The following is a 12198-nucleotide window of genomic DNA, read 5'->3' as shown; positions in this document are numbered from 1 at the left end:
GACATCTGCCAGTGTGGACCTCTCGCTACAAACCTTACGCCGGTTCGGTTGGATTATCAATCTTCCCAAATCCTCTCTTGTTCCATCCAAGCAACTAATCTTTCTGGGGATGCTGCTGGATACAGAGGCAGCGGAGGTTCGGCTTCCGTCAGAAAAGCGCCAGCTCCTTCATCGGTCGGTTCGGAGCCTTCTGACCCACCGCCATCCTTCTTCTTTCCGGTTCAGCATGCGGGTCTTGGGACAGATGGTGTCCTGTTTCGAAGCAATCCCCTACACGCAGTATCACTCCCGCACCTTTCAGACTGCCATTCTGTCCGCCTGGGACAAGTCCCAGGAGAGTCTGGATCGGCATTTTCCCCTTCCCCCCCCCCAGGTTCGCTCCTCTCTCCTCTGGTGGTTGCGGACCCCTCTCCAGGGGAAGTCCTTCTTGCCGATAACTTGGTTGGTGATTACCACCGATGCCAGTCTGCGGGGTTGGGGGGGGGGGGGTGTTTCCTCCTCGGTCCGTACAAGGCACTTGGTCTCCATCGGAGTCCAAACTGCCGATCAACGTTCTGGAGCTGAGGGCGGTTCTCCTCTCACTCCGGCATTGGACTTCGCTGCTTCAAGGTCACCCTGTTCGTGTCCAATCGGACAATGCCACGGCTGTGGCATACATAAATCATCAGGGGGGCACTCGCAGCGCGGCGGCGATGAGGGAGGTGTCTCTAATCCTTCGCTGGGCGGAAGTTCATGTTCCAGCCCTTTCGGCCATTTACATCCCGGGGGTGGACAATTGGGCGGCGGATTTCCTCAGCCGGACGACGATCGACCCGGGCGAGTGGTCTCTGCACCCCGACGTCTTCGAGTCTCTTTGCCTTCGTTGGGGTCGTCCGGACGTGGATCTCATGGCCTCCAGATTTAACCACAAGCTTCCCACCTTCATGGCCAGAGCCAAGGATCCGGACGCTTACGGCACGGACGTGCTCGTCCTTCCCTGGACAGGGTTCTCTCTCCTCTACGTTTCTCCGCCCCTGCCTCTTCTTCCACGAGTCCTTCGGAAGATCGCGGCGGAAGGCACGCCTGCGATCCTAATAGCCCCGGATTGGCCTCGTCGTCCTTGGTACGCCGACCTTATGCTGCTCCTGGCAGACGCTCCCTTGCCTCTGCCTCTAAGAGAAGATCTCCTCTCTCAAGGGCCGATCTTCCACCAGCATTTAGGGTCGCTACGTTTAGCGGCGTGGCTATTGAAACCGCAGTCCTAACGCGGCGGGGGTTTTCTGCTGACGTGGTCCGTACCATGATTCGTGCGCGGAAAACCGGCATCGTCCAGGATTTATTACCGAACCTGGCGGGCCTATTTGAACTTCTGTGAGACCTTGGATGTTCATCCCCTTCGGTTTTCTCTCCCCACGATTTTATCCTTCTTGCAGTCTGGTCTGGACTTGGGTTTGGGTCTCAGTACCCTAAAGGGTCAGATCTCAGCGCTTTCGATCCTCTTCCAGCGCCCTCTGGCTCCGCTCGGTCCAGTTAAGACCTTTCTTCAGGGGGTTGCTCACTATGCTCCCCCGTATCGCGCTTCCGTTCCATCTTGGGATCTTAATGTTGTGCTAACGGCTCTCCAATCTTCTCCTTTCGAGCCTCTGCGTAGGGTTTCCCTTCGCTTGTTGTCTTGCAAAGTTTTTTTCCTCGTTGCCATCACGTCTCTTCGGCGTGTATCTGAATTGGCGGCACTTTCTTGCGTAGAACCCCTCTTGGTTTTTCACCAGGACAAGGTGGTTCTCCGCCCGGTTCCGGATTTCCTTCCGAAGGTGGTGTCCGCTTTTCACCTAAATGAAGATATTGTCCTTCCTTCTCTGTGCCCGTCCCCGTCTCATCCTCGGGAACGGGATCTTCACCGTCTGGATGTTGTTATGGCTCTGAGGATCTACTTGGATGTAACTAGACCCTTTCGGCGCTCGGATTCTCTATTTGTGGTTCCGGAGGGTCCGCGCAGGGGGCTGGCGGCATCTAAAGTGGTTATTGCCCGCTTCATCACGATGGCTATTGCTGAGGCTTACCGTGCTAAGGGCAGGGAGCCGCCCTTTGGTGTTACCGCTCATTCTACCAGAGCGGTCGGGGCTTCCTGGGCTCAGCGAAATCGAGCTTCGGCTGAACAATTGTGTAAGGCGGCCACCTGGTCTTCTTTGCACACTTTCACCAAGTTCTACAGGGTGAACACTTATGCATCGGCGGATGCTGCTTTGGGCCGCCTGGTCTTGCAGGCGGCGGTGCCTTAATGCCTATGGTGTTTTAATGCATCTTGGGTTTGTGGTCCCTCCCTATTTTTGGACTGCTTTTGAATGTCCCAAGGTTTCCTGTGTCCCCCAAGGAATTGGGCGAGAAAACGAGATTTTTGTATAACTTACCAGTAAAATCTCTTTCTCGCTCTTCCTTGGGGGACACAGCACCCACCCATTGTTTTGGTTGCCCTGACGGGTGTTTTGACTTGTTGGTGTTATTTTGGTTGATCCTTGCCTTTGTTTTAACTACTTGGGCACATAACTGGAAGTCTCTCTCTCCAGGCTGAGGGTATAGCTGCTGGAGGAGGGGCTTAACAGTCTTTCACTTAGTGTCACGCCTCCTAGGGAGCAGAGCTATACCCAAGGTTTCCTGTGTCCCCCAAGGAAGAGCGAGAAAGAGATTTTACTGGTAAGTTATACAAAAATCTCGTTTTATACCCGGATCGATACAATATGGGTTTAACTTTTTTACGATACTAGCCTGGTATCTGTTAGAGAGCATGGCACACGCCGCTCTCAGCGCGCACCATGTTCTCACAGCAGCACAGTGGAAAAGGAATAGGTCCCCCCCCCCCCCCCCCCACTGTGACGCGGCTGCTGCTGCCACCAATTAATATAATTTATCCCTAGAATATAAATATAGGCGGCAGTGCTGAAGGTATCACATACCCGGCCTCTATGACAGGGTGCGGCGATCTGCTGAACCATGGCAATTAACCCCCTTAGGTGCCGCACGGGTTCGGCGGATGTATATGTAAGTGCCTTGTATTAACTTTCTCTACATGATAAATGCCATTTACTGAACTGAGACAACTCCATTTAAGCATATTAATAATTTATATGGAGAAACCCTGTGACCTTTTGTGCTACCCTGGATGTGACCTCCCTCGACTTGGAGGCTTGATCTCTGAAGCTGGTGTAGATGGGTCACGTAGGAGATGAAGATGCTGCTCATTTATTGGTCATGTTAATAAGAATATGAGACCTCTGTGGTCCAGGGCTTATTACTGTGTGTTTTTATGTTATTTCTCTTTTATTCTTCCATACTTTATCTGATATTTCCTTTTGTTGCAGGGTCTATTACCACAGCAGATGGTTCAGCTCTAGTAAAGCTTGGGAACTGCACAGTAATCTGTGGCATTAAAGCAGTAAGTCCTATAAAGTGTGGCCGAGGGAGTGCGGTCTCGTCAGAGACCTTCTGAAGGAAGGGAGGCTATAGTAATCTTCCATATTGTGCTTTTCTTAAGAACTATGTTCCATAAACATCATGTACTCATTGGATTTCATTTGCTCTTATTTTAGGAATTTTCAACCCCTCCAACAGATGCTCCCAATAAAGGATATGTTGGTTAGTAACTGTTACTCTGATTTTTATTAGCAGTTACTTAGCAGTCACTTTTTCTGTGCAACCTTAAAATTTAGGGTTCTGCCTCCCATCGCAGTCACTGCATCACTAACGTCCTTTCACAATGCAGCTCTAGAATATGCCCAGTTTAGCATCGAATTAACACTGGAGTTCTGCAAAGAAGAAATCATCTGAATGATTCAACTATTTTTAGCAGGCTAAATTCTTTAAAGGGGTTCTCCGGGCTATTAATATTGATGACCTATTGCCGGATAGTATATTCAAATAACTTCAGCACGTGGAAGTTTTGTTGCAAAGTAGAGATATATTTTATCCAAATGTGGCTGTGTACATTAGTGTGATGTTTCGGCCTTCTTCAGACTAGTGTCGCTAGCGGAATCAGGAAAGGTAACAGGTGAGTGCGCTGGAGTATGGGTGTAGTAATACATTGAGGTAACTTGCGTTTACTACACCCATACTCCAGGGCACTTGCCTGTTACTTATCCTGATTCTACTAGCGGCATTAGTCTGAAGAAGGCCGAAACGTCACACTAATGTCTACAGCCGCATTTGGATAAAATTATCTCTGCTTTGCAACAAAACTTCCACATGCTGAAGTTATTTGAATATACTACAACAGGGTGGGAATCCTACTTCTAGCACTATTAGCAGGCTACAATCAACTATCCTCAGGATAGGTCATCAATATCAGATTAACGGGGTCCAACACCCAGCACCCCTACCGCTCGGCTGTATGAAGGAAAGGTGTGCGCATTCCATCTCCCTTCTCTCTTCCTGCTCGCCAAATACATAGCAGAAGCGAGCAAGGGGTGCCAGGTGTCGTACCGCTGCCGATCGGATATTGAGGACCTATCCTGAGGTCCATTCTTGGCGCGGTTACCGCGCAGACCTCTCACAAAGCCGCAGCGGGAGCCTGCTCGCGGTTCAGCTCCATTCAATGGAGATAAACCCACAGCGGGTTTGCATAAAAACCCACGTCCAGAGAACCACCGCACAGTGGTTTTTGCTGTGGGACGCGTAGCAGATTTTATTGCAGACATAATCCTCCGTCTGAACGTATCATTAGGGTTTCACATTGCGTGGTTGTGTTGCAGCTGCGACGTGGTCGACTATTGCATGGCCATACCAGCTGCGGCAGGCTCTAATTAAACCAGTTAGGACCACACTGTTTAGTTGGTCTGCATTATTAATGGCTGCACATCATCAGTTATACCAGGAAGCCATTTACAGTACAATCCTAGTTTAAATAGAGTCCAGCTCGTACGATCGCACAGTACTCGATCGCAGCGGGCCGCATCGCAACAACAACATGAGCACACTATTTGGTTGTCTTCTAATATGCCTTTAGGGCAGGGAACCCCAAACCAGCTAGAGACCCCATTGAGGAACCCTAACATATTGAGGGTCATTTACGAACTGCACTACACCACACCAGTTTTCAGTGTAAACTTTTTTGAGAGAAACGACTCCATTTGGGCTACACCAGGTGCAGGGATTGCCGGCGGTGCGCCTTTTTTTTGACTGAGCCTGAGGCCTTTCTCCGCCAGTGCGGGCATAAAGTGCTTGTTGAGAAATAAGCGGAGGCTGATATTTCAGTAGACTGTAGTAAAGCAGTTACAAATGTTTCATGACTATGATAAGGCTAATACAATGTCTTCTTTTTAGTTCCTAATGTGGACCTGACACCATTGTGTTCTTCACGGTTCCGGATCGGACCACCAGGAGAAGAGGCACAGGTCGCCAGTCAGTTCATAGCTGATGTTATTGAGAAGTAAGACTAAGTCTAATGTACAAATTTTTTTTAATTTTAATTTTTTTGGGATAAGATGTTTATATCAGTCTATTTACATTGACTTGGGACTCATGCACATGACAGTGTTTTGCGTTCAGTATACTGGCTGTTTTTTTAGTTCAGTATGTGGTACATATACTGAACCACTCATTTCAATGGTTCAGCAAAAATACTGAAGTGTCCTCCGTGTGCATTCCGTTTCAGTATTTCCGTACCGTGAAAGATAGAACATGTCCTATTCTTGTCTGCAAATCACGGTGCTTGGCTCCATTTAAGTCAATGGGTCCGCAAAAAAAAAAACGGAATGCATACGGAAATGCATCCGTATGGCTTCCGTATCCGTTTGGTTTTTGTGTAACCATCTATTGAAAATTGCAATATGGTTCAAGAAAATCCAGCTCCACTTCGGTAAAGGAAAATTTTTATTTCTCGTGCATGGCATTGGGGGACACAGCACCATGGGTATATGTCCAACTACCACTAGGAGGCGACACTAGACATAAAAAAAGTGTTGGCTCCTCCCCGTTGGGCTATACCCTCTCCACAGACACTAGGCAGCCAGTCTTGTTCTAGTGTCCATGGAGGCAGACCTGACCTGCTTTTTTGTGCAGGTCATCCTGCTACTTTTTTATTTTATTTTTTTCTTCAATCATTTTTTCTTTCTCTGCAGGTTTCGGCCTGCGGCAGGGGTGGCTCCATCGTGTTCCACTTTAGTTGCCCCCCCTGCGGGCGCGTACTCAGGTACCTGGCAGCCACCCAGTCCCCACTGGTAACTGCTTCCGCAGTGGAATTCCGGTAGACCCACGGCTCCCGTGTTGAGTCCGCCGAGGGGGTGGTCATTGCTGCGCCTGAAGACATCGGAAGGTAAGTAGAGATCCGGATCCATTGTGGGGGCCCTGTAGTCCCCTTCTCCCTCCCTCCTTCCCCAGCTCCCTCCCATGGCCTCTTAGGGTCTGGGGCACTTTGCCGGGTGGTCCACCCACTTTATCTCCCCTATCACCATGAAGGGGGTTATTTTGGGGCCAAGATACCTGCAGAGAGGCCCATGTCTCTTCTGGGTCCGGCACTTCCACGAAGTCGCAGCATTAATGGGGGTCATTTTCGGGTGTTTTTTCTGAGAGGGCTTCCTCAATTCCCCTCGGCCCTGTGTTCCTCCCGGCTTCAGGACGCCTCCGCGATCGCAAGTGTCCGTTTCCGGCTGCACTTTCCTAATCTAGGCCCCGGCTTTTCGGCCGACTAGGCCGCAGGTCACGTGGGGCGGAGCCTTCTCTCCGCCCACTCCTGGTTTCCCGGGCTCTCTCATTCTCCCTCCCTCTGTGGGAGGAGCCTGGGAGGGACCTCTGCTCCTTGCCCAATCCAGCGTCACGTGGGGCGGAGCCTCTCTCTCCGCCCACTCCTGGCTTCCGGGCTCTCTCATTCTCCCTCCCTCCGTGGGAGGGGCCTCTGCTCCTTGCCCAATCCAGCTCCAGCTGCCCTGCTCTGTCAGAGGGGCGGTTTCTTCCTCCGGCTGCCGGCTTCTTTCTCTTCACCGGTCCATCTTCTCCCCGCATGGGCGCGCTGACACAGCTCCTGGGGTCGGGTAGGCAGCCTCTGGCTGATTTGCTCTGCAGGGCTCCCCCCCTCCCCCCGCTCCTTCCTCTCAACTTTATGCATTCTCCTGCAGCCCTGCCACCTGATCTATTGCAGCTGCCACCCTCTTTGGAACAGTGGCTCCGGGGACAGATAGTGTCAGCCCTGGCTGCTCTATGAGGGCCCTCCTCTCCCAGCCATCCTCATCGGCTCGCCACGTATCTTCACGTGTGACCGGTTGTCTTACGGAGGTTTCCATGTGAGTCGCCTTGCCCTTTTGTTTAGGTCCACCCTCCTTTTCGAACCATGGGAAACCTGGCCTGACTCGCCCAATCCCCGAGGCGGAGTCGCTGAGCGCTTACCTACGAATTGCGGCCTCCTCTCCCCCCTAGGCTCACGTCGATAACAGGGTCACGCAAGGAGTAGCACAACGGACCAACCCTCTGGATGGTCTTGACTAAGCTTCCACCCTCCTCGGCATCCGGGGTCTCCTTCTCCCCCCCCCCCCAATATCCTCCCCAGGACAGGCCTGAGGCTGGTGACAGAAGCACTTCTCTGTCAGTTGCCTCTAAGGGCGAACACTCTGCACCGATTCTCTCGGAACAGAGCATCAGGCGGTCTTCCACCATACAGAAGCCCTCTGAGGTCAAGACAAATGTGCACGGAGGAACCTACCCTACCCAGGTTTCGGTGTCCCTCTAGTGGACTTTCGGATGGCGCTCTCCTACCTGCACAGGTAATTACTGCACTGGTAAGCCAGCCGTCTCCGTGCTTAGCAACTGGGACACCTACGTGGTGTCTCTGGTACGTGCGCCCTCGTAGGCTGTACACGACAGACCTTCCTGGTTCCCCTCACCAGGGGCTATGTTCCAGGCAAGCTGATAATTCAGGCAAACGCCTCTTGTAGGGTTGGTAACCCTCCTCGGCCTCTAAAGGTTATTTTGTAGTAGCCTGTATCAGTGAATACAGGCCGGCTTTTATGGCCGTGGATTAATTCCTACACTTACTCCAGATGCTGTAGCCATTACCCCTGGTTGGCTCTATGGTGTTCCACGTGGCACTATTTCCCCCTGCCGGGTGAGATATACAGGCCGCCTTCAATTGCCGTAGCAATTGCCCCTGTCTGTTTCCAGCCACCTTGCTCCCTTCATAGGTAGAGTTCCTACACCATCTCCTGAGGCTGTAGCCAATACCCCTGGCGGGCTCTATTGTGTTCCATGCGGCAACATTTCTCCCTACGGGCGAGATATAGAGGCCACTTTCAATTGCCATAGAATTGCCCCTCTCTGGGTCTAGTGGGCACCATGTTGCCACCTTGATCCCTTCATAGGTAGAGTACCTGCACCATCTCCGGATGCTGTAGCCGTTACTCCTGTCTGGCTTTATGGTTTACCATGTGGCATTTTCTCTCCCTTACCGGACGAGATATTGAGGCCTCCTCCAATTGCCGTGGCCATTGCACCTACCTCATCATAGTGTGCACCAAACAGCCATCTTACTCTCTTCTTAGGTAGATTCCTGCAACCGTTACACCTGTCTGGCTCTATGGAGTACTATGCGGCCCTGTTTCCCTCTGGTGAAATAGAGGGCCTCCTTCAGTTGCCATTGCACTTACTTAATTGTGGTGTGCACCTGTCGTTCTTTGTGGTACCGTGTGGCCCTATTTTCCCCCTCCCGAGCGGAATCTAGGTAGCATTGCTAACGCGGTAGCCGCTGGACTTCTCCGGTCCTAGGGGGCACCATGCGGCCACATTGCTCTAATTTTAAATCTAGTACCGCTACCATCTCCAGATGCTGTACCCATTGCACCTGTCTGGTTGTATCTCTGCACTACACAGCCGTATTGCTACTTTACCAGGTTGTAGACCTGTACCCTCCAAATGCGGTTGCATTTCCGGATGCTGTGGCTTTGTTTCCACTCTCCTTAGTGTGCAACATGCTGCCACTTTAGCTCTGTTTTAGGCGTGTATTTTTAGCCCACGTGCTGGGCCCTAGGGTGCAATCTGTGGCCCATACAGTTTCTGTATTACGGGGTGCTTCTTTCCCTGGACTCTATTCTATACTCCAGACATCTACTGTCGTGCTCTATGGTCTTCTTGTGTTTTCTTAAAGCACTGTCTACTGCAGGCCATCCTGGTTCAGCATGTACACGGTAACCATATCTGGCAGGGGTGGGCCAGCCCAACCCCCACCTCCACCTTGTCGGTCTACTGCTACTTCTGGTGTACCCAGTATATGGCTGATCTGTTCTGATCTGGTGGGTGGTCCACATACAACCACGCTCCCTACACCATGGCCAGGTGGTTGTTGGCTTTCGTGCTAGGGTTGCTCTTGCCATCCCTATAAAGTACTTCTGTCTGCGGCACTCCGCGTTACCCCATATCATAAGGAGTACCCGTGTTGTTTTCTGTTACAGGGCGGACCACTCCTGGTGGAGTACAGTCATCTCCACTGGATCTTTTTCCTTGTTGGGGTACGGGCTTGGTGAGCTCCGGCCGCTGCAGTGGTTTTCGGCCATCACTGGATGTCCTCCGCCACACGGAATCCTTCTGGGGTCACCGTTTTTCCTCGTTGGACGTCCTTCCTAAGGGTCAAGGACGGAAACACTGAGCGTCACACACCTGCCTGGTAGGTGAATTTTCTGCTGATTGCTCTGGCATCGGACAGGGTTCCGTAGTTCCTTCTGGGTCCGGGTGTTCCCTTATATTCTCTGCTTAGTTGTACTATATGACAGAGGGCAGTTCCCTTGGACCTTGCTATTGTCTGCGCCTGTCAGGTACTTTCTACCCCTGGGAGTCTTCTGTGTGTCGGTTGCAACTGGTTTCTACATTTCGTGTAGTCACTCCCAGCTTCTTTATAACGACTTCGCTATTCCTTATGCGTTTGGGTGTTTGTCGATTTTGTGGTACAACCCAAGCCGCTGTACTTGTCCTCTCCGGGACAATGTATATAGATTGCTAGCCACTATTCTTAGAATGGTTAGTTGTCCATGACCAATCTCTTCCCATGTAGCGGTTCTTTTAATTTTTTCTTGGTTATTCTGCCTTTCGTTGTCCTCTGGTGGTTCAGTTCCTGGTTCCTTGTGAGCCCATACCGGGTACTCCTTTCTGGAGTCCCTGTCCCCGTTCAGGGACCACGCAGATTCTGTATGATGATCGTTGTTTTTAGAATCTTCCTCCTTAGATTGTTGGGAGTACTCTCCTTCTCCTCCCTTGCCTCTCAGTCCAGTGTGTCCCTGCTGAGATTTCCTGGGCCTGCATCTCCCTGATACTTCATTTGGCCGGAGTTTCTCCGGTCTTGCGCTTTTCAGCGATATTTTGTTTTCAGAGGCTCGTTCCTCGTCTCCTGGTTGTGGGATGCAGGTCTTATCTTATCTTTTTTTTCCTGGCCTTTACTTGCAACCCCCTCCCTTTCCAAGGGTTGGCGGTTTCCCTTGGCGCCTTTGGGGTTTCAACCTTTCAATAGGGCGCTTAACTTCATCACCTGCCTTGCGGTGGGGGGAGTCCTGCTCACTTCATTGTGAGCCTTGCTATGGCTTCTCTCACTCCAGGGGGTCCCTGCTGATTTCCGGGGCCTGCATCTGGTCCTCTTTTTTCCCTGATACTTCTTTTGGCCAGAGTTTCTCCGGTCTTGCGCTTCTCAGCGATATTTTGGTTTCAGGGGCTCGTTCCTCGTCTCCTGATTTTGTGATGCTGGCCTCATCTTTTCTATTTTCCTGGCATTTACTTACAACCCCTTCCCTTTACAAGGGTTGTCGGTTTCCGTTATCGTCTTTGTTTTTTTTTCCTTTCAATAGGGCGCTTATCTTCATCACCTGTTTTGCGCTGAGGGGAGGCCTGCTCCCTTCTCATGTGAGCCTTGCTATGGCTTCCCTCACTCGTTTGGCCTTCAATGAGTCCATCTTCCCTTGTTCCCCTGGCCTGTCAGGGGTTGACCTCAGGGTGTTTGTGCTTTTGCCTGAGTCAATTAGAATGTTGGGTAGCTCCACTACGTGGTGCTGTCCTACTTTCTCTCTCCAGCCTTTGGCTGAGCTCGGTGCTTCCCTTTTGCCGCCTTCTTGCATTTGGGTCCTTCTCCCAGGCATTTGTCCTGGGGTGCGGGCAGTCTTCGCTGTTGCTTCATTGGGGTTTCTACATTATTATGAGGCTTCTTGCCTATTCTGTGCTTTCCCCCTGTTGGGTCACATGGTTCTCCCGCACCTGTATGCCCAACCGGTGGCATGGCTGTCCTTTTCCCACCCTCGGGGACTGCTTTGGGACGTCCCATGGTGCTGTGTCCCCCAATGCCATGCACGAGAAAATTGGATTTTTTGTACTCACCGTAAAATCCTTTTCTCGTAGTAGGCATTGGGGGACACAGATCCCACCCTATGTTGTTTTACTTCCGCTTCTCCGGGCTGGTCTCTTGATCTTTCCCGGTACGGGAGTTGTTGGTTCCTTGCCTTTCTTCTCTCTCCTACTGCTTTTGGTACAAACTGAGCTGCCTAGTGTCTGTGGAGAGGGTATAGCCCAACGGGGAGGAGCCAACACTTTTTTTATGTCTAGTGTCGCCTCCTAGTGGTAGTTGGACATATACCCATGGTGCTGTGTCCCCCAATGCCTACTACGAGAAAAGGATTTTACGGTGAGTACAAAAAATCCAATTTTTGCTTGCGGTAAAATCACATCCAGTTACAGTTACAAAGTCGTTGTCTACACGTTTCGGGCTACTGAAGACAATTCGCGCCCTTACTCATGACACAATACAACATTAAAAAGTGGCAGTGTTTATAGAGGGCCTGCACCTGTTTTCACTGATTGTGGTCACATGACTGCAGACATCCTCTAAAACATGCCACACCTATGAACAAGACTTCTCATGAGAAAAAACCACACAATGAACAAAAAAGCCTATACAAAAAATGCACAATATATGTACTGGCTATAGGAAACATAATTAAAGGAGAGAGTTTTTAAGTTTTTTGGCTTGCCGCGTGTTCAATGCAAAAATCCAAAAGGATTATCTATTTAATAATTTTCTTTTGTAATCCCCTCCTCTTTTTGGCAAAAAAACCCTTTATATACCCTGTACCACTAGATCCGATGTGTCACCACCATAGCAGACCGCAAAATGCAGACTAGCTGCAGATATATTGCGGCTGCCATGGTGGGGCACATCGGAAATGTGCCTGTGTATTCTAGTTTTTATGGTATTAGTGGTGCAACCTACAT

The 12198-nt window shown here is 50.7% G+C and overlaps 1 protein-coding gene across 1 annotated transcript in view; it reads left to right on the top strand.

Moving 5' to 3' along the window:
- The window catches only part of EXOSC8 (exosome component 8), a 73037-nt gene that overhangs the window by 28488 nt on the left and 32351 nt on the right, over nucleotides 1–12198 (top strand). The window contains exons 4-6 of the mRNA XM_040426103.1: nucleotides 3336–3409; nucleotides 3564–3609; nucleotides 5293–5398. Of these exons, the coding sequence (XP_040282037.1) occupies nucleotides 3336–3409; nucleotides 3564–3609; nucleotides 5293–5398 (226 nt within the window). The remainder of the gene's footprint in view (nucleotides 1–3335; nucleotides 3410–3563; nucleotides 3610–5292; nucleotides 5399–12198) is intronic.

Source organism: Bufo bufo, chromosome 3 (assembly GCF_905171765.1).
Source record: "Bufo bufo chromosome 3, aBufBuf1.1, whole genome shotgun sequence".
Lineage (NCBI taxonomy): Eukaryota > Metazoa > Chordata > Amphibia > Anura > Bufonidae > Bufo > Bufo bufo.
This window is presented reverse-complemented; position numbering and strand designations above follow the sequence as displayed.